This window comes from Alosa alosa, chromosome 4, assembly GCF_017589495.1.
Source record: "Alosa alosa isolate M-15738 ecotype Scorff River chromosome 4, AALO_Geno_1.1, whole genome shotgun sequence".
In the NCBI taxonomy this organism is placed as follows: domain Eukaryota; kingdom Metazoa; phylum Chordata; class Actinopteri; order Clupeiformes; family Clupeidae; genus Alosa; species Alosa alosa.
In genome coordinates, this window is record NC_063192.1 from 14,586,609 (window position 1) to 14,606,548 (window position 19,940).

General features: G+C 44.4%; 1 protein-coding gene across 2 annotated transcripts in view; it reads right to left on the minus strand.

Annotated features, from left to right (window-relative positions):
• Nucleotides 1–7,230: 7,230 nt before the first annotated feature.
• tbc1d22b (TBC1 domain family, member 22B) overlaps nucleotides 7,231–19,940 on the minus strand; it is a 40,260-nt gene continuing 27,550 nt past the window's right edge. For both annotated transcript variants that reach the window (XM_048241106.1, XM_048241107.1), the window contains 4 exons: nucleotides 18,841–18,916; nucleotides 15,191–15,318; nucleotides 9,361–9,456; nucleotides 7,231–7,844 (listed from right to left, as the gene is read on the minus strand). In XM_048241106.1, coding sequence (XP_048097063.1) covers nucleotides 7,716–7,844; nucleotides 9,361–9,456; nucleotides 15,191–15,318; nucleotides 18,841–18,916 — 429 coding nt within the window. In that variant the 3' untranslated portion in view covers nucleotides 7,231–7,715. The remainder of the gene's footprint in view (nucleotides 7,845–9,360; nucleotides 9,457–15,190; nucleotides 15,319–18,840; nucleotides 18,917–19,940) is intronic.

Genomic DNA, 19,940 nt, shown 5'->3' on the forward strand with positions numbered 1-19,940 from the left:
GTTAAGTGCCTGTGTAGGGTTGTTGTGCCTTGCAAAAAAGGTCTGGGCAAGGTAAGTAAGGCAATTTCACAACACAAGCATGCTATCTGCATCATATCATGCCACACAGTCAAAATGTGATGAAAATAAAAAAAAACATGAAATATTCTGTCAATACTAATGGCACTTTACAACAGGTAAACTGACACTGACTGAGTTAGAACAAGGAATGCTTCACAACAATACAAAAGTACTCTACTATTAACATTGCTGCCCTGGGTTTAGTGCATGGCAGAGCTGTAAAGAATACATATAACAGTATGGACCACTACCATTAAGGAGGCTTCAAATATTTAGCCTATCAAACCATGTAAGCTACACCTGCAACATCATAACATAACATTAACCTCTTGCAGCATCACTGACTACTTGCATAAGAAAAACTCATTATTTCTTTCTCAACAGCAACTAAAGGCATACAGTATCTCTAGCGTAATCTTGAGCTGAGTGCAACAAAGTGTCTATTTATAGACAATGTTTTTTTTTTTATTTCAACTGGTCCTCAGTTTCAGCAGCCAATGTTTACCTATGCTTTATTAATCTGGGCGTTAATTGTTTGTGCGTGTTGACTTCTGCAGAAGATAAACCCAGATAATGGATCCTATAAAGTGTGTTGATGGGAGAAACATACAGATGGCAGGAGGTTGCAGTTTCTCTATATTTACAACAGCAGAGATACACCTTACCAAATCCAGCTCACCGTTATGCTGATACGGGTTTAACATTTTTGTATTTAGCTTGCACTTTCCCAACTTTTGTCACAACTCTGAAGTTATGCCTGCATTAATACCTCCGGTTTGTTTTGTGCAAATGTCAGGCGTGACTGACAAGCAATATATTAAATTATTTTGAGGAGCACCTCAGCAACAGCGTTGCGTTGTTAGTGGTGCAAAAATAAGCCTCTTTTTTCAGCTTGACTGATGCCTGGCAGAAACCCATAAACTATGCAGCGAGGCAAAAACGGCAGATAGCATCGTTAGATTAGAGTCAGCCCAGTTCTCTTGTCAATCACACTAGTAATTGCTCCAATGAAGCCACCTGTCTTAATAATCTTGGTCTGCCATATAGAAACACGCTTATCTACCAGACTTGAGAGAAAACACACACACACACACACACACACTATCTTCTTTGGGTGCTTTAACTCAAAATAGCTGCTGGGGAAAAAAGGCCAGTTCAAAAGAGGCAAGAAAAAAAGGCTCTTGGTTTTGTAGAGAGAGAGAAAAAAGTACATTTCCACCTATGTGAGGTAGAAAAGCCTTGGCTCTTTCTGTATGCATTATTCAGCCTTTCTCCCCCGATAAGTTTGGAGCTTAAACACTTTTGCTGTTTTTAATTCAATACGCTTTCCCTCTGACTCCAGACATGCACGCACGCACACACACACGCACGTCCCTGAGGCCTACCTGTTCATAGAGGTGAAGAATTTTCGACACTTAAGGTAAATAACACAAGGCCAAGACTACACTGCTACACTGTGCTACACTGTGTGCAATTCTAGATGTGCAGCTCAACTCCACTGCTGCTGTTGCTGCTTAAAGTAGCCTCAGGCCCCAGGCGAAGGCCAATTGATGACAGTAAAGCTTTTAGCAGCTAGCCCATCATCTGCCACCTCTAAGACAATACAGAGGGCACAGCAGAGCCAGTGGCATGTCCTGAGAGAAGAGGAGAAAAGAAAGAAAAGAAATCTCCGATTCCATCAGTTACTTCCTTTCTCCCCAGCTGTCTTTCTATCTAGTTTTTCCTTTTTTTGATGGCTGTGGAGAGAGAGAGAGAGAGAGAGAGAGAGAGAGAGAGAGAGAGAGAGAGAGAGAGAGAGAGAGAGAGAGAGAGAGAGAGAGAGAGAGAGAGAGAGAAAAGAGAGCCCTTCACTGTGAAATCAGTCAGTGGAAAGAAGATGGACGATTAGTACAAAGTCTTGTCCTTCTTTCCTGTCATCTTTCTTCTCTGTTGCTGTAGTTCTTTTTTTCCACCTCCTCTTGCGTAGAGCTTTGGCCTGGCATCCTGATTGGCTTGAGAGAAAGGCTACTCTCGACCCCTCATTCCCCTCCCCGCGTCGTCCCACCAGAACCGTTATTTCTGTTCCCTCAAGGCAGAGACCCTTGTCTTTTTCTTTTTTCTTTGACACATCTTCGCATATAAATGCTTTGAAAGTGCTCTCTGCTGAAAGCAACAATCAATATATTCTCTTTTTTTTTTCAAGCGGGTCCAGTATTAAAATGATGAGATTTAATAAAGGGGGCATTTTGTCTGTGTGGTGGACAGCAGTCTCCCTTGTAGCTGTAAGTGGGCTGACAGTAGTGTCTCTGCACAGGGAATTGTAAAAATCAGGGGGCACTTTGAAGCAACAATTAGAGAAATCATAACCGACCACCTGCAGATAGGACTCTCTCTTTCTCCCTCTCTGTCTGTGTATGCTTGTGTTTTTATGAAGAGCAAATGTAGCCGGGGGATATGTTCATGAAAGAGCCAGGGCTGTGGAAATATTTTTAGTTTCTGTGGATGGCCACATTTTTCCTCCCCTCTAATGAGGCAAATTCACTCAATACACATTTGGGCTCTTGACAGCTTCTTGGGGGCTTTTCAAAAACAATCCCGCACCAGCAGAAAGGCTGCCGGTCTCTCAAAAAAACATATTAGACAACACACATTTCAAACAACACATCTCATGTCGAGCGAATACAAGATTTCACCGTGGAATATTTACATGTGACATTTTGTTTTAACAACGAAAAAGAATCCCCCTCATGTTTTAGTCATTTGCCGTAAGAATATTAAGTAGAACTGTGCACAGATTTGTTTCATAAAATTTTAATTTCAGATTAGTGGTTTTCCGCTGTTTTGCTGCAAATTTAACTCAATCACCATTTACTGCTTCGGCAGACACACTGAGGTGCATATGCAACATGTCATTACTAACGCCTTGTTTGTCACGAAGCGACACACTCACACACTCAACACTCCAAGAACCCCCATCACCAGGCTCGACAAGCTCGGGGGCTGTAGCAGCGGGTCGTTAACCCCGCCGATTGCTTAACGAGTTCTAATTACTGATGACATTTCCACAGGGCCGGTGGAACGGTCAGTGGGGCTGTGCGCATCAGTTAGGGGCACGGCACTGGCTGTCTGAGTCTAATGTGACAGCAGGCTTTCTCGGCTACACCTCTCGCACTGGCATGATTCATGGCTAATTGTTTGAATTGAGATCCAGTCACATAGACAGCCCACTCTGTGATCAAATGACATCTCCTTGTGAGGTTATAAGGCACAGGTGTAACCTCTGCTCATGCAGTGTTCAAGCGAAGTAGAGCGGATGAAAGTAAGGTTAAGATGTTTTCGGCCAAAGACAGTGCTGTTGGAGATGCTTTAATTCATACTTTGGTTTGTTGCCTCACAAACAGTGAGGCACTCTTCCCCCCTACTGAAAAGAATAGGCAGACAGATGCACCGCATTAAGAGTCTCAATTGTTTAATATAAACCAACAGTTAAATATACAGCAGATAACTGTAATCTTTCTTTTTAAGGCTAAAACCAGCATTTACTACAGAAGCATCGATTAAGCAGAAGAACCCATAGCAATGACTGGAGCATTTTGGCATATTTAACAGAACAGACAAAAAAACCAAACACAGAATAGAATGAAATATATACGAAAGAAGCAAAACAAAGTAGACAGAAAGGAAGCAAGCGCATAGAACAGAACAGGAAAGAGAGAGAGAGAGAGAGAGAGAGAGAGAGAGACACAAAGCGATGCTCAGGAGGTCCAAAGATGAGTGTGCAATGAATGAAATTTCACGAGTCTGCATTTCAAGGTCTTGTGCAATTCTTCTGGAGAGCTGCGGCTCTATTAGGAACTCCGCGTCTCATGCACACACATGCGCATACACACACACACATGCGCATACACACACACATGCGCATACACACGCACACACGGCCCCACACACACAAACTCACAAACACACACACGGCGCACATACTGTAGCACAGCAAATGCAACTGGCGACATACAACACGAGAATGAAACTCGCACGGCAATGAATAATGCAGAGCTCAAAGCACCCGGCCAACTGGCAGCGGGGCAGAAGGCAGAAGTCAGACTTTAAAAATTCAGTGTACGGGCCATCTTGAAATGGTGATAATTATCAAGTGCGTAATTAACAAAAAGAGGTTGGGGGGGGGGGTAATGAATTAATTTCCTTCTACATGTAATGAGAATGAGGTACAATTAGAACATCTCTGAGAGCTGAAACAGGACTGAAATAGCACACAAAGAACGTGTGTGTGTGTGTGGATGCTTGTACTGTATGTGGGGGTAACCCAGGACAAATCAGAGGAAAGTGACAAATACCTTAAGACACCGTGGAGATGGCTAGAAATAGGGACACACCTACCCACAGTACAACTCCACAACTAAATGCCAGCGTTTTGGCAAAAAAAAACCAACAAAAAAAACGAAAGCTGGTCAGTGTTAGTCCAAGCAGGAAGAGACAAATAAAGCCTGCGGTGAATCAAAATGATAACTGGGGACACACTAATATTAGATTTCACCAGCACAAGCTTCCCTCCTAATCCTCTATTCAGTTAGGAGGAGAGGAGTGTGTGTATCGTATCACATACACTATAGCCAGGAGTGGAGGACTGTTGTGAGTGTGTGTGTGTGTGTGTGTGTGTGTGTGTGTGTGTTGTTGCTTGGGCAGTAGCCCAAGCTGGAAGTCATGTTGATGATGGGAGTGTAGGCAGAACGCCTCTTTATTCCCCAAAAGAGCGAGAGCGGAAGCTTCTCTGTGGAGTGGTTCTGAGAAATCTCCAACGCGGTTTCGCCGCCATCACTGACTGGCCTGGGAATCGCTGCCCAAAATTCATATTTCTAAATTTAGGTTAATTAAATTAAGCCTTGTATTACTCTACAGGCAACTTAATGCCACAGATTAAAAATATCCCTGATATAATTAAAAACAGGACATATAAGAAATTCTAAAATTTCTAGGGGGACAAAAAAAAAAAAAACTTCCAGAATCACCAAATCATAGATTAATCTGGCCATTATGTAATTATATTTGGCCAAAAAACCAGCACCTGGTTTTGAAACCTATTTGACTGATGTACAGGGAAGAGAGAGTACAGGTCTTAATGAAAGCACACGATTAAGACCTGTAGTCAGAAGACTCATCTCTTCGACAGTGTCGAACATTCTCCTATTAAAGAGCCATTAGTGGAGGAGAACGCAGGATGGGAGCGGCACGGGAGGCTGCCCCACCGATGGGCCAAAGCCAAGGCATGCCAAGCCGTGTCCGCTGTAATTCACGGCACGCGCGGATCCAGCGCTAAACAGACAAGCCGGGGTGGGCTGGACTGGGCCGAGGCTGAGTGGAGCGCCTGTCTGTGTCTAACGGTGTGGTGAAGGTGAGCTTGATTTAAGTCTTCTGGCAGGTCTCTGGGAATAAAACGCAATCTATTAAAACGGGAGGAGTGAGAGAGCAAGTGAGGGAGTAAGAGAGGTAGGGAGGGAGGGATAGAGGGAGTGCAGCGGTGTTTCTAGGCAGCAGAAGAGAACTTGCTAATGCCACATTTCTTGTTACAACCATCTCTGACACACACACACACACAGACATACACACACACACACACACACACACAATTAAATATAGTTTGAAGGCAATGCTCCAGGTTCAGTTTGCTATTTCCATGCCACAGACCTGGTGATAAAAACATCAGAGGGAGGAAAAATTGAACAATGTTGATGTAGCGACTCAAAAGATGTGTGTGTGTGTGTGTGTGTGTGTGATCCTCTAGTCTACCTCAGGCCTACATCTGCAGTCTGTGAAGGCTAGGAGGTTGGGGGATTGAACACAATCACATATAATAAATCTAAAGTTTTTTTTAGATCTTCCATCACAGTTTGATGAAATATAAAGAGGAGGCTGTGTGTTTTCTAGCCATCAAAGCTTTAAACTAGGCACGACTCAGTCACTTCAGCCACCTGTCCTATAAAGAATTCTCTTTAATTACTTTCAATATTTCATCAACTAAAAAGAGCAAATATGAGAGAAAGAAAAAAACAAACAAACACTAAAAAAAAAGAACACTAAGCACATTCTAAATGCCCAATGAAACAATCAATATGTACCCGTGGTCATCTCTCTCAGCCGTACCGACTTCCTTCAGGGCTCGGAGGGTCACAGGGGTCAAACCCTCAATTACAGTAAAGTGACATGCTGCCAAAGGAAACTGCTAAGGCAACAGAAAAGGCAGTGAGTAGACTAGAGTGGCCTTTTTTTTTTAATTTTAAACGTACCATCTCAAACAGGTAAGAGTACTACCGCACTGGCCATTCAAACAGAAGACTCCTACGCTGCTTCAATCCAAACCAGTCTTCTGAGCAGTTCGGGACAAACTCAAAAGTGAGGTCTCAAGACTGACAGAGATTAATACTTTTCCACCAACTTGTTCCATGAGTATTAATCTAAGACTGTGGGTAAGAAATACGCCTTACGTCTACTGGGACTAATGGTACAGTCTTAGCCTCTCAAGCTCTACTCATTATGCCAGTTCAGAATCAGTGTCATCAGTAGCAAACGACTTTATCTCAATGAACACCGAGTCCACTTCCTTCCTCCAGTACCACAGACTTGCACAAATGAAAGAGCTGCAGAGAGAAAAATGCCACTCAGCCTTACTCCAACACCCGATAGTACATGAGAATTATTTTTTTGTTTTTGTGCATTTTCCTGCATAACATCTCTATGCATTAATGCCATGATTAAAAACAGTGATTGTTCACATGTTCACAGTCTGATTGTTTAAAAACAAAACCAAAGCTGGCATTTGTTTCTTGGAGAAAATAAACAAACAAACAAACAAACAGGAAACTAAAGCAAACAAACAATCAACAACAACAACCAAAGAAAAACAATATAAGGGCACCCATAAAGCCCTTCTGATTGGTCCAACATGTCTGTATAGTTCGCTCCTATGCCGGGGCCTCTATGGCAACAGTGCCACTCCTGCTGAATCTCGGGATCTGTTGAGCCCCGCACACTCCCAACAGGCTGAGACTGGTGTTTAGAACATCTGCAGAACATTCGTCACCAGAATCTGAAAACACACGGAAACCATGGTGACCATGGCAGCGAAAAGAGAGCGGGCGCACACTGGTGAAGTGAGTGCAGGTGTGGAAGGGGGGTTTGCGAGTTCAGGCCGGTCGATCAAAGGCACAATCGCCTTGCGCTGTCATCTTCACCCCAACAATCACTAATAACCCCTCCTCCACGTGGGGTTTTTCATGCCGAGTGTGAAGAAAGTCAATACTGTTGCATTGAGGATTTCTGTGGTCAGGCCGGCGGCCTTCACGCCGTTGTGTTGGTTGGAGTCACTCGATACTGTAGCACTGCTCAATACTGTAGCACTGCGTTGGACTGATCTCCAGATGTTGACATGACCGGTTCAGCTACAATAAAATCACAGGGGTCCACAGGGAGGTAGGGAGGGAGGAGATGGCACAGCTGACAGGAGTGGTGAGGTTACCCCACACACCCATTTCACCAGAACCATCTCTAGTTTACCAACACACCAGTCAATTTTAAGGGTTTGTCAGTCAAAATGAATAATAATAATAATAATAAAAAAAACTTCAAGCTTCCAGGTCCATGCCGTTGTGCCATTGCATAGGGACTCATCTCCGGTAGTGATTGGGGGCATCCGCAAACATATACTTGAGTCTGTAGGCTTCAGCCAGGAGCAGTCCCACTTCCTCGTTGCCCCAGTGGATTGTGGGTAGGTTCTGGAGAAGCATCAGCTGACCCTGAAAAGAGATTTATATAAAAACAGAGGTTTAACTTTTTTTTTGCAGATTGATTTTTTGAGTTCCCAGAGCCTCACAGACGACTCTTTCAAAACACCGGCTGTGATTTTTGTGTTTGGTTGCTGTTGTTGTTGTTTTTGGTTTGGTTTTGGAGTCGAGTCACGTGTTAGTAAAACATTCAAGCGTAGCCCACCCATGTTGCGTAACAGGGTGCGTGTGTGTGTTGGGGGTTGTGCTCAGATGTGAGGAGCTTGTTTAAATTAATACAGCCTTGTCATCTCCTGGGACATCATTAAAGACATCAGGATGTCAAAACAGCCCTGTTTTTTTGCACTGGTGCATATTCCCTCTCCACTGAGATCGGCGATATGTCTGCTTATAAAACCCTGAGCCTAGCTTCTAATCTTAATGATCTTATTTGCTAATCAGATCTTACTATTGCTTCCCGAATATAATCCGTTAGTACAAATTCAATTAGCACATTATTAAGTTAATATCTGTGGTGTAGGCCAATCAAGTAATAGCGAGGTGCTAACATTACATTAGTGACTTAAATGGTGCATCATCCCTCAATGATGGTAAGACTAGACGCACTGAAGCATCTCGGGAAAGGGTACTTTTGAGCTATTTGTACAGCCCATTGCCCTAATCATCTCGGCTAAGACCTGATGAGGGTGCTAACGCTAACGTGATAGTGATGCCTCTCCAGCTTCGGCTGTGAAATGGACCATATCATGACCTGGGGAGAGATATGGTGAACAGACAGCTGAGGGTTGGTGTGTTGGATGGTGGGGTGAAATATGGGAAGTTGTTAGTTTTTTCTGCCTGAATAATGTAGTGAAATATGGGAAGTTGTTAGTTTTTTCTGCCTGAATAATGTAGTGCGGAGCTCTGTGTGATCACCTGCTCCAGTTTTCCTCAAAAATCATTTAAATCCTCGGGACAAAAAAAAGGGTGTTACAACAGCGAGTGCCACACGGCAAACACAGGGGATTCTTGAGTGGTGACATGCTTGAGTGGCTGTATGTGTGTCTCTTCTAGTCCTGCAGACCTCCATCTTCACACACACACACACACACACACACACACACACACAGTCACTCATTCACACACACACATGCACACATGTCCGACACACTCTCCGCACACCCTGAGGGTCAGGCCAAGAGCACAGCAGAAGCGAGGGAACGGAGTAAAACACCATGAAAGAGAGGGGAGCACAGGCGAGGCGAAGAACAGAAATTTCTCATTTTGTAGCCACTGAGGTGTGGAGAAGCACTGGGCTGTGAAATTTGGTTACTCCGAGCCCGTTCAACTGGAGGGCCAATTATTCCAATTGCAACAAAGTGTCTGACGGGACCATGGTGCATTCAAATATTCTCTCTGCGCGCACACATACACACACACACACACAAATAGCCTGAAAGGGTCGCTTACATGAAGCCATGTGTACACTCACAGACACACACACACACACACACACACACACACACACTCTAACAAGGTAGTGCCATACCTGGAAGTCTACATGGGAGAGGATCTCTTTGCGCCACTTGATGAGGAAGGCAGCACAGACGTACAGGTGAAAATGAGAGAATCCCTCTGACTCGGCCTGCAAACACACACACACACACACAAACACACACACACACACAGCATACTTGTCAGAAGGGTCTGACCAAACGTAGCAAACACATTATAATCTCTGTCGGACAGTACCCCACACAGTTTGTTATGGGGATTCAGGCTTCACTATAAAAATATGGATCCACACACTCCACGCTACGCTCTGTGTAGAGAGCGGCGATGCCAGTCTCCCACTACTCACTACACTCAAGTCCCCTGCCAAACAAAAATACAGGATACAGCATACAGGATGTTTTTAGACAGATTTTTTTTTTACATTGGCCAAGGTCATGAATATTAGACTCTGACACTATAAATACATTGAATGGATAAGACATTTCAATACTGGAGAGGCTCGCTGGGTAGGCACAATGCATGCTGGGTAGGCACAATGATTTTGCTGTAGGTTGATTTGTTTCTACTTTGTTTTGCAGGTGTTGCGAAGGCCACAGCCATTGATTTCATCCAGGGCAATGAATCACTCTGTCGTCACACCAGTCACTGTCAATATCCGGCTAAAACGCAGGGAGTCCTCAAGGCCCAATCTGGAGCTAAGCTAAACAACTGCAATGACAACAACAACAACAAAATAAATAAAACCATATACACCGTTCATGAGCTCAATGACAAAGGTTCACCTTCAGTCACAAAAGGGGGATGCATGAACTAGCAAATTACAGGTGACTGAATTCATAGCAAGTGGACTTGCCTGATAGCACACAGAAATCACATGCATTCTATTTTCTGCTGGGACAAGCTGGTGGAGGGGCCCTTGTTCGTTTCCTGTACCCTTCTCTGTTCAGCCAGTGAGCACTACGCATGAAGTGTCCTTCCTTCGAGAGAGTGTACACGTCTCCTGCATTCAGCCTGCCAGTGTTCTTTTGCCTGTGCCTCCTATCAGGAGAATTTCGTCAGAGGCAGCGTGCTATAAATAGGCTTGTTTTTTTTTTTTTTTTTTTTTTCCTTAAGTGTTTTGCGTTGTTTGTCCCTCTTAAAGCTATGTGTGAAATCTATGTCGAACACGGCCTCTGTGCGAGGGAGAGGGAAGACAAGCCCAAGGTGGGACACAGAGAAGTACAAGAAGAAGAGAGGGATGAAAGAGAGAAGAGGAAGAAAACAAGAGAGTCAGTGGGGAGGAGGGAGGGAGGGAGGAAGGGAGAAAGAGGTGGTGAGTTACTGAAAGAGACAGGTCTCCTGTGTTAAACTCACTCCTTTTCTTTTTTCCTTTTCTCTCTTCCATCCTTTCTTTTTTCCCCTTCCACTGAGACGAGTCGGCACATGTGTCTGCTCATTCGTCTGTGCGTGCGTTCCTCTCATCCAAAGACGAGAAGTGTGTAAGTGTGTGTGTGTGTGTGTGTGTATGGGGTGGTGGGGGGGGTGTGTGTGTGTGTGTGTGTGTGTGTATGGGGGTGGGAGTGGGGGTGTACAGAGACGTGCGGAAGGCTGCCTGCCTGCTTGCACTAATGGACTGGAAGTAAGACGTGGACGTTTTATCACTCCTGTTAGACATTAACATGACTTTCCTCTTTGTCTCCCGCTCCCCTCTCATCTGCCTCTCTGTCTGGGCTTCTTTGTGGGGAGACTAATTGATCTTCAGGGGCAGGCTTTTGTGCTTTGGGCTTAATGCACCTTGAAAAGGAGAAGATGGACGGCCGGTGGAAGTCTGGACTAGATTTGATCCACCTTATAAATGCAAGGCGTGGAGGCAGATGAGGGGGGAAAAATAATAAATTCCAGCTCTTCCATGAATAATAAACGATCGATTCCTTAATGACATAAAGAGGTATGACTCCCAATTTAAATATTTCAGATGGATAAGCATCGCGTGCCAAATCCGCAGAAGCGCATGGATCAAACGCATGGGGGTGTGTGCTCAAGGGAATAAATAAAATGAAAAAATGATAAACAGTGCATCCTTCCCCGAGAACAAACCATTATAGCAGGAAAGTTATTTCTTTCTTTCTTTCTTTCTTTTCTCTCTCTCTCTCTCTGAGCTGCTCAGACAAAGTGATCCATCCTTGGTGCTCATGAAAAAAGGGACATCTGCATTGATATTAGACTCCGGCTGTGACATAATTAAGGTGATGTCTGCTCGGCGCACACAAAAGGCAGTGGCGCTGCGGTGGCGTGGAGGTCAGGGGCGGCGGGCGGCTCGCTGCCCATTAAGCTCCCAGGAACAGTTGCTCTTTTCTCTGCCCGGCCCGGTCTCAGGCGCTTCATTCATGTCATCCCCTTTCAGAGGAAAAAACAAGGTGGGCCCCATTGCTGGCCTGCCTGGCTGGCCTCAGCCTGACCTCAAAGGCAACGAGGGAAGATGGAGGGAGGGATGGTGGTGGTGTGGTGATGGTGGTGTGATGTGCTGCTGGTGGTGGTGGGGAAGTGGCTCAATGGAAGGCAGAAGAGACAAAGACCACCTCAGGATAAAAGAAGATGTGGGGGAGGGAATGGGAGGAAGAAGAAAGCAAAGGAAGAGGAAGGCCTTCTACTGTAAATATGTGGAGGGAAACGAGGGATGAGGAGAGGAGAGGAGAAGAGAGGAGAGGATGGACAGGGCAGAGGTGAAGAAAGCTGTGTGAGGATAGAGAGGCAGGAGAATCGAACGCGGTTCCACACACACACCTCCTGCACTGTCCACTGCAATTATGTCTTTGGGGATGAGTGCAGCAGAGGTGGTGCTGACACAACACCAGTATTTACAAGCCATGGAGAGGCTTGCCCGCAGACTCTCATTTCTCTCACACACACACACACACACACACACACACACACACAAGTGCACATCCTCACATGTGGCAGGACCCCATTCTACCATATCAGATAGCGGTCCCAGGCGATCACATTCTGAGTGGAACATTCCCGCTCGCTAAACTACACCAGACGTTTGGCAGAATAAAAGCGGTGGAGAGCCTAGAGTTGCTTCTGTGCGCAGTTCCGTTTGAATAATGAAAAAAAAAAAAACAAAGAACAGATAAAAGAAACAAAACATATTGCCTTGGCCCGTGTCCACAAGCTCCTCTTCTCGAAGCGAACAGAGCCAAGAATACAACAATAAGAAGGGGGGGGGGACACATAAAAAGAAAACAACCACTCCATTTTCTAAGGCTTCATGCTGCAGAATGGCTTCCATTGATTACCCTATCGATCCTGTTATTTCAAATTACATAATGAAACCAACTTCCCCAGTCTTTTATGGTTGCTGGTTTACAACCGGTATGTTGTCTGTGGTGTGAATGTGGCCCCAACAGTACACAGTCCAAATCTTTTCTTCAGCAGAAATGGCTGGTCCCACTTTGCTTCAGTGCATGATTGTTAGGTACAGTGTCCAATGTACTAGGACAGTATGCTTATGTGATTCATAATGAGAACAAATTTGACGAGTGCACAGGTGGCCTAATACATAATGCAACACTTATTTAATAGTACAACGGACCTGTAATGTGGAGTAGTTCACAGCAGCTATGCTAAACAGGTGTGAATCCCAAATCAAAAATACAGGATTCCAGTTCAAAATGTTTTCGGTCAAAGCACCTTCCTGCCGGTTTAAATTAACCCCCACATACCAAGTCAGGTGTTTTCACTGATGCTGTAAAATCACTCGCATCAGCAAATTCCGAAAAACACTGCACTCGCTCTTAAACATTGTACATCAAAGCCAAAATTAGAAACAAACAAATAAAACACGGAGCCAATGAGCCAAGTAATACAAGAGCCCAAAGAGGAAGTCTAGCACCTCCTCCACACTGATAGTTTGCAAAACGAACATTTTGTGTGGTTGTCTCACCCACATGCAAACAATGTTTACACATTTTAAAAACGCCTTCTAGTGAAGATGAAGAGTTTGATTTGATTTATGTAATTGTATCAAGAATGCCTAACACATGCATAGACATCAGATACAATTGAGGATAAAAACAAGTCCAGGACTTATATCCATTGTGGTCCTCAACACAACACCAGGACAGGACAAGACACTGATAATCAATGACATAACAAACACATTTTTTAAAAAATAAATAAAAATGACCTACCTATTCAGCTACCCTCGCTAGTAACCAGGCCTTGACTCTCTTTTTAAAAGAGTTCAGGCTGGAAATGACTTTAATTTGCCTGTCTAACTTGTTCCACTGAACTGCACCTATATAGGCAAAGGTTCCTTTCCCTAACAATGTCTTAAATGTATAAGGACACAGATCTGCTATGCTGCAATGACTGCAAATATTGTGTGTGTCCTTTACCTTACTAATAAGACACGCCAAAAAAATTGGGACACTACCACCACTAACATTTTATGGATCATGGTCAGCCTTGACATGACAACACGAGACTTAACGGGGAGCCAGTTGAGCTCAGCAAATTATGACCTACCTATATGAGACCTATGGCCCAAATTCAGAATGACCCTTATTAGTTTATTCTGTGCTATTTGCAGCCTCCCTTTTAGCCTGTTTGTTAGGCCTTCAAACCAGGAAGTACATGCATATTCAAAATGATTTTTTCTAAAATTAAGGAGTTTGCAAAAATGATCATTGTTAACCTATCTAAAAATTTGGAGTTTCTGGCTAAAAACTTTGTGAGGCCGATGACTTTACTCAGAACCTTGTTGGCCATATCCCTGCCATCCAGGTTGTTTTCTAGAATGCAACCCAGGTATTTTACTGATGCTTGACCACATCATTATTCAGAGAGACCCTTAATTCAGAGCATCTACTCGGCCTGGCATCTACTCTGTCTTACCAAGATGTAAGGACAGCATATTGTCAGTCAGACAGTTGTTTACAGAGGATAGCTCAGAACTCAGGGTACTCTCAAGAGTGGATTGGTGTTTATGCCACATTAAAAGTGCAGAGTCATCAGCATATAGAAATAGTTTACATGAACAGGAGTCCGCCATATCATTAATGTAAAAAATAAGGACGGTCCAAGAATGCTTCATTGCGGAACGCCACATTGAACTACATTAGGGTCACACAGCACTCCCCGTAAGTCCACCAGTTGTTCCCTCCCTGACAGGTAACACCTAAACCAACTACAGGTGGAGCTGTCTGCCCCCAGGGCCTCGAGTTTGCCAATCAGTCTGTTATGATTTACCGTATCAAATGCCTTTTGAAGATCCAGTAACACCATTCTGCAGAGATTTCCATTATCTAATTCCCTGCGAAGGCATGATTCGGTCGAATGTGACTTCCTGAATCCGGATAGGAATTTAAACATGAAGTTGTTTTTATTTATGTAATCGTTGAAGAGAACATTTTTAAAAACCCAAGTTTATGTGTATCCATCTTGACGTGTGAAACAGAGACATTTAGAGACGCAAACACCCACATTGACTTCCAAAGTGACCAACAAAAGAATAAGGAATGTGCATGCCCAGCATACATGAATGGTCTTGTGATAAAACATTTCTTAGGCATTGGATGGTGCATTAGGCATTGGATTTCTGATAAGGAACTAAAACACTTGTCTGCACAAAGATTGTTTTTGGTTTAAAATGGCGTGTTAAAAATGCCTGCAGCTATACCCACACCTGATTTAGCTCCTTGCCCCCTCCAGGAGGTCAACTGTGAACCCGACACAGGTGTGTTCACTTACAGTTGCCTCTCAATTTAGCTGGAGGGCAGATAGATACCCTGGAGTGGGCTCCTCTAGGCCCCTGCTGTAAGTGGTACTATCATCCCCCTGACACACACACACACACACACAACACAACACACACACAGTACCTGATAGGTGTCCCACAGCCGTATTGTGCAACGCAGGGGCAGCTCCCTCATCAGCAAGTTGTTCATCCAGCGGAAGGCAAACTGCAGGTACTCTACCTCACACCTCTTGAAGTGATTGTGGATGTCCTCTGTGCAAGAGCCAAGAGAGGAGAGATGTTCATTTGGTCTGTTAGGCACCCCAGGTAGGGTTTTAAAATCAACTACCTCTCTTTTTGCAAAGGTGCTCTGGAGCAAGAGCGAAAGAGAGAGAAAGAGAAAGAGAGAGGGAGTGAGACAGAGCAAGCAGAGAGTGAGAGACAGGACTACCACCAGACACAACCTACCATTGGAGGTGGGTAAGGCCAAAGGGCGTAAATCAGTGTTTTTTTTCCTTGACTCAGGGGCATCAGACTAGATACAAACTAAATTACCCCGTGTGCCAATCCAGGATCTGACATCTGCAATCTTTTGGTTGCCTGTGCAGAGCTCAAAGCACTGAGCTCAAACAAATGCTTGCCTGCCCTAATTCAGAGTGCAATATAGGCAGTATCTTCTCAGTGTTTGGGCTCCCTGGGACTTGAACCCCTGACTTGTGCATCGCTACTGTAGCGCCGTGATGTTATTTGCCGAGATACAGATAAAAGAATAAAAGTTTCACTTCTGCACAGCACACTATTCACACGAGGCACGAGCGGCGCGTGCATTAGCATGTGAGAGAAAAGGCCCATGACTAATTTGTCTCACCAGTTTAATTCTACTTATAAAAGGTGCTTAGGGCGGGTCAATAATCGAGTCAAATTGAACTAAATGGGTAAGGACACAGACAAGAGAAAATGAGCCAAGCATCGCTGGCCTGTTTAGTCTGGCTGAATAGATTTTTAAAGTGGGGGTGTGGGTCTTTCAAATCTCTTTTTATTTTGTGCCTTTTGTTTGGCGGCACAAATAAGAAATACTTTTTAGAATGCATGCCTATTGACCGCACTCTTGATGGGTATCGATAAAAGCCTTTGACTGTTCCAGGCGAAAGCCTTAGAGGCCAGAGAGCGAGTGAGCGAGCGAGAGAGTGACTGCAGCCAGGGCTGACGGGACGATAAGGGCATTTCACATGGACAGCGGTGCCCGTCCGCCTGTGTAAGCAGCGAGTGCTCGCGCCGCAGGGGACTAACCCAGCAGCCGAGCGCCACCGAATATTCTTTTTAACACGGTTAACGGACGCGTTGGCAATGTCTGCCGCACCGCGCTTCCTCCCGATCATCTCAGTTTCAGGCACGAGGCATTTACACACAGAGATGCTTGAGATAAACTGTATCGTGCACTGGTCAGGGTTAAAAAGCACCTGCTGCACTCTGCAAGCAAGCTCATTTTCACAGAATCACTTGAGAATCAAAACCACTCCCCATCCCCCACTCCTCCTACAAGCCAGTCAACACTCCTTTCTCTCTCTCACTCACTCTCTCACTCACTCTCCCACTCATTCACTCACTCACACACTCACTCACTCACTCTCTCACTTTTTCTCTCTTTCACACCCTAATCGTTGAGAGTTATGGAAAAATCAATCGCCCCCACACACCACCCCAGCGGAGTGTGGAAGGAGGCCGTTTGTTTCGAGGTGGCGGCTGATTGATGGCCCGCAGACGGAGCCTCACACCGCGGCCCACTTTATGGCCGCGCTGTCCATGGCCTCTCAGCAAATGATTACGCCAAACTCCATAAACAGCAGCCGTAATAGCCAGGTGCTAAATCAGACGGGGCCAGGGGTGAGGTGGATGGACAGTTGGAGGGGAACGGAGAGAGAGAGAGAGAGGCAGAGAACTGTGAGAATGGAAGAATGGAGTCCTTCCACAGGAGAGGAATGAGTGAGGACTCTGGGAGGTGTGGAAGAAGCTGAAGGTCATAATGATCCCCTTACTCCTGGCTCTCAAAGTAGCAGCTTACGCAGTGCAGTGTTCAAGTCAAGGCAATGCAGAAAAAGCCAAAAGCATCACTCCTTTTGATTTTGTTAGAGTTTGTGCTTAGTGTAGGGTGGCATAAATGTAATAACCTTCTAGCTACACTCTTATTTCTTACAATAAGACCTGCATCTGCAATATGCACATTGAGTTAGTACTGTAGGGCCCATTGTGTGCTATTGTGCACCTAAAAATGCATTTAGCTTTTGCAGCCTTTTTGCAACACTTTATTACGCATTTGGGTTTAAATTTCTGGAGTTCATGGGTTTGTGCCAAATGTCCGAAGGCTACACCGGAAACAGGTCTAATCATATCCGCTTGTCGAGGGATAACACTGATTTTGACACATAGATGGTAAAAATAACGATAAATAAGCATATTTAGGTGTATAGGCTATGCTAATTAGTGCTATACGTTTGAACCACTGATTAAGTTGGATCCCCAAATCAGTATTGATGGTTGAAAAAAAAATATCTTTATATGATTTTGTAAAAAGCAATTAACATACAGACGATAAAACAGAATTTAAAAAGCAGGTTAACAGTATAAGCAATTTGCCAAACGCTGAGCCGCTGTCAGAATCAATGTTCAACAAGAGAATGCGATTAAAATTAGATTAGTGGAATAATTTCAACTGCTTTATAGCTCTCAATACCAGGTATGGTACTGAAATAGCAGTTGAAGAGAAAAATAAAAGGCCATTGAAGAGAAATCCAAGCTGGTACCCGAGTATAGAGAACATGTGTTATGACTCAATCTTTTCAGTATGTTTTAAAACAGCACTAAGCCACATGATACAGCAAAACACCATAGAACCCTATCGTACACCCTGCGCAAAGTACGGCGCAAGGCTTGTTCTTATCTTACACCCAATAAAGTGATGAATTTCTCGCCATGCGCTCCACTTTTATTAAACCTTATGCCTGGCGTATGATCCAAAAATTTCTATCTTAACCCTCTAAAAAGCATTACACCACTGCACTGACCAAGAAAAAACTGGTCTATAGCAAAAGGCGCATATAAAGCACAGTAGAAATTGCAGTGTCACGAGATGTAAGCAGCCCTTAGCAACCACTCCCAAACAACTCCTCTGCAGGATACAGTAAATATCCTTAAGATTTTTATTCAGTCATTCGAACATAATTAGGGTAAGTGTTGTTCTCTTCAGGCTATGTTTTCGATTGTAACCTCTTGTCAGTCAATAGTGAAAGTAAATAACTATGTAGAACCATTTTGTCGTTGACTGTGAGACTACGGTGAAGTTTCATTTTGCCTATGAGTTCAAATAATAGGCGAGTGCAGATGCATGTAGGCTATACTCTGCTCACAAACGGGTGTTAGTAAAGCAAGGTTTAGTAGAAACCCTGTGATGCATACACAGTCTCACGTGCAAGCAGATCCCGTCCTATTGAGGAGCACTAAAGACAATTTGCACTAAACATTAACCCTTAAAGGAGTACCGTCACACCGGTGTTGGGAATGTTGGGAAATTAACATTCTAAAGAATATCTGGGTTCATTGAATTCAACATAGAATTTTAGAACCTTCAATTGCTGCGGAACTTAGAATGTTCAAAAACCTACACCTTTAAGGGTTAAAGGGCCTCTCCAGTGGAGTCAGACAGCCTGCTGGTTAAACGCATTTTTTGTTTTCTTCCCATTCGCTAGGAAAGAGAAGGGAAAAAAGCGGAGAAGATGGAGGATTGGCAGTGAATCTCACCATCGATTCTGCTGACCAGCTCCTCCAGGGCCTTCACTTTGATCTGAATGCCAGGCTGTGCGAACGTGTAGTTATCCTGCAGAGAGAGGGAGAAGGAGAGGGAGAGGGAGGGGGGAGAGAGGAGAGAGAGAGAGAGAGAGAGAGAGAGAGAGAGAGAGAGAGATGAGTTAGAAGGAGACTAAACAATGGGGGTAAACCAAAAAAAAAAAAAAAAATCGGGAAAATACAAAAAGCAAGAGGGAGGGCGCATGCGACAAAAGGAAACGAGAGATAGAAAGAGCAAGAGAGAGAGAGCAAAAGGAGGATTGAAAAAGGGATATGCATGAAAAGACCGATACACAAAATAATACACAGAGAGGATCTCTTCAGTTTTCTCCTGGACATCATGCATTTCAATCAATTTGTGCACCTCCTCATAATAATCTCTTCTGATAGTCTGGATATTGGGCTGCAGGAGCAGCATCCAAATCCACAGCCAAGCAAACTAGGGGCGAGAGGTCGAGCGGAGGGCCTGGAGATTACACTGTCTGGAATCTACGACTCCATGAAAGCTGGCATTGTAATTCAGGACTGCAAGCAAGACTGTAGGTGTGGCGCTTTGGATGTGCGTGTGCGTGTGCACGCGCGCGACAGAGTGTTTGTATGTGTGTGACTGTGACTGTGCGAGAGTGTTGTCTGTGAGTGTGTGTGAGTGTGTGTGTGTGAGTGTGTGTGTGTTTGTGTGTGTGTGTGTGTGTGTGTGTGTGTGTGTGTGTGTGTGTGTGTGTGTGTGTGTGTGTGTGTGTGTGTGTGTGTGTGTGGGACACACATTCACACACTATCTGCTCTAACTGATGGCATAAAAGCCAAAAAGTCATTGTGATAAATGGTGTCATTCCCAAATATAGCCTGGTCGCCTCTTCAGATCACGGAATCATTCTAATCATTCTAATTATTCTTTTTAATCCACTCCAACACTTACAGGGGGGTAAGCTAATGAGAGTCACTGCAACTGCTGCGAGAGAGACTGATGCTGGCAGGATGCTCTGCTCTGACTCCCTCTCCTTCTTTCTCTCTCTCCCTCCCTACGCCTCATCTCCATCACTCCATCTCTATCCCTC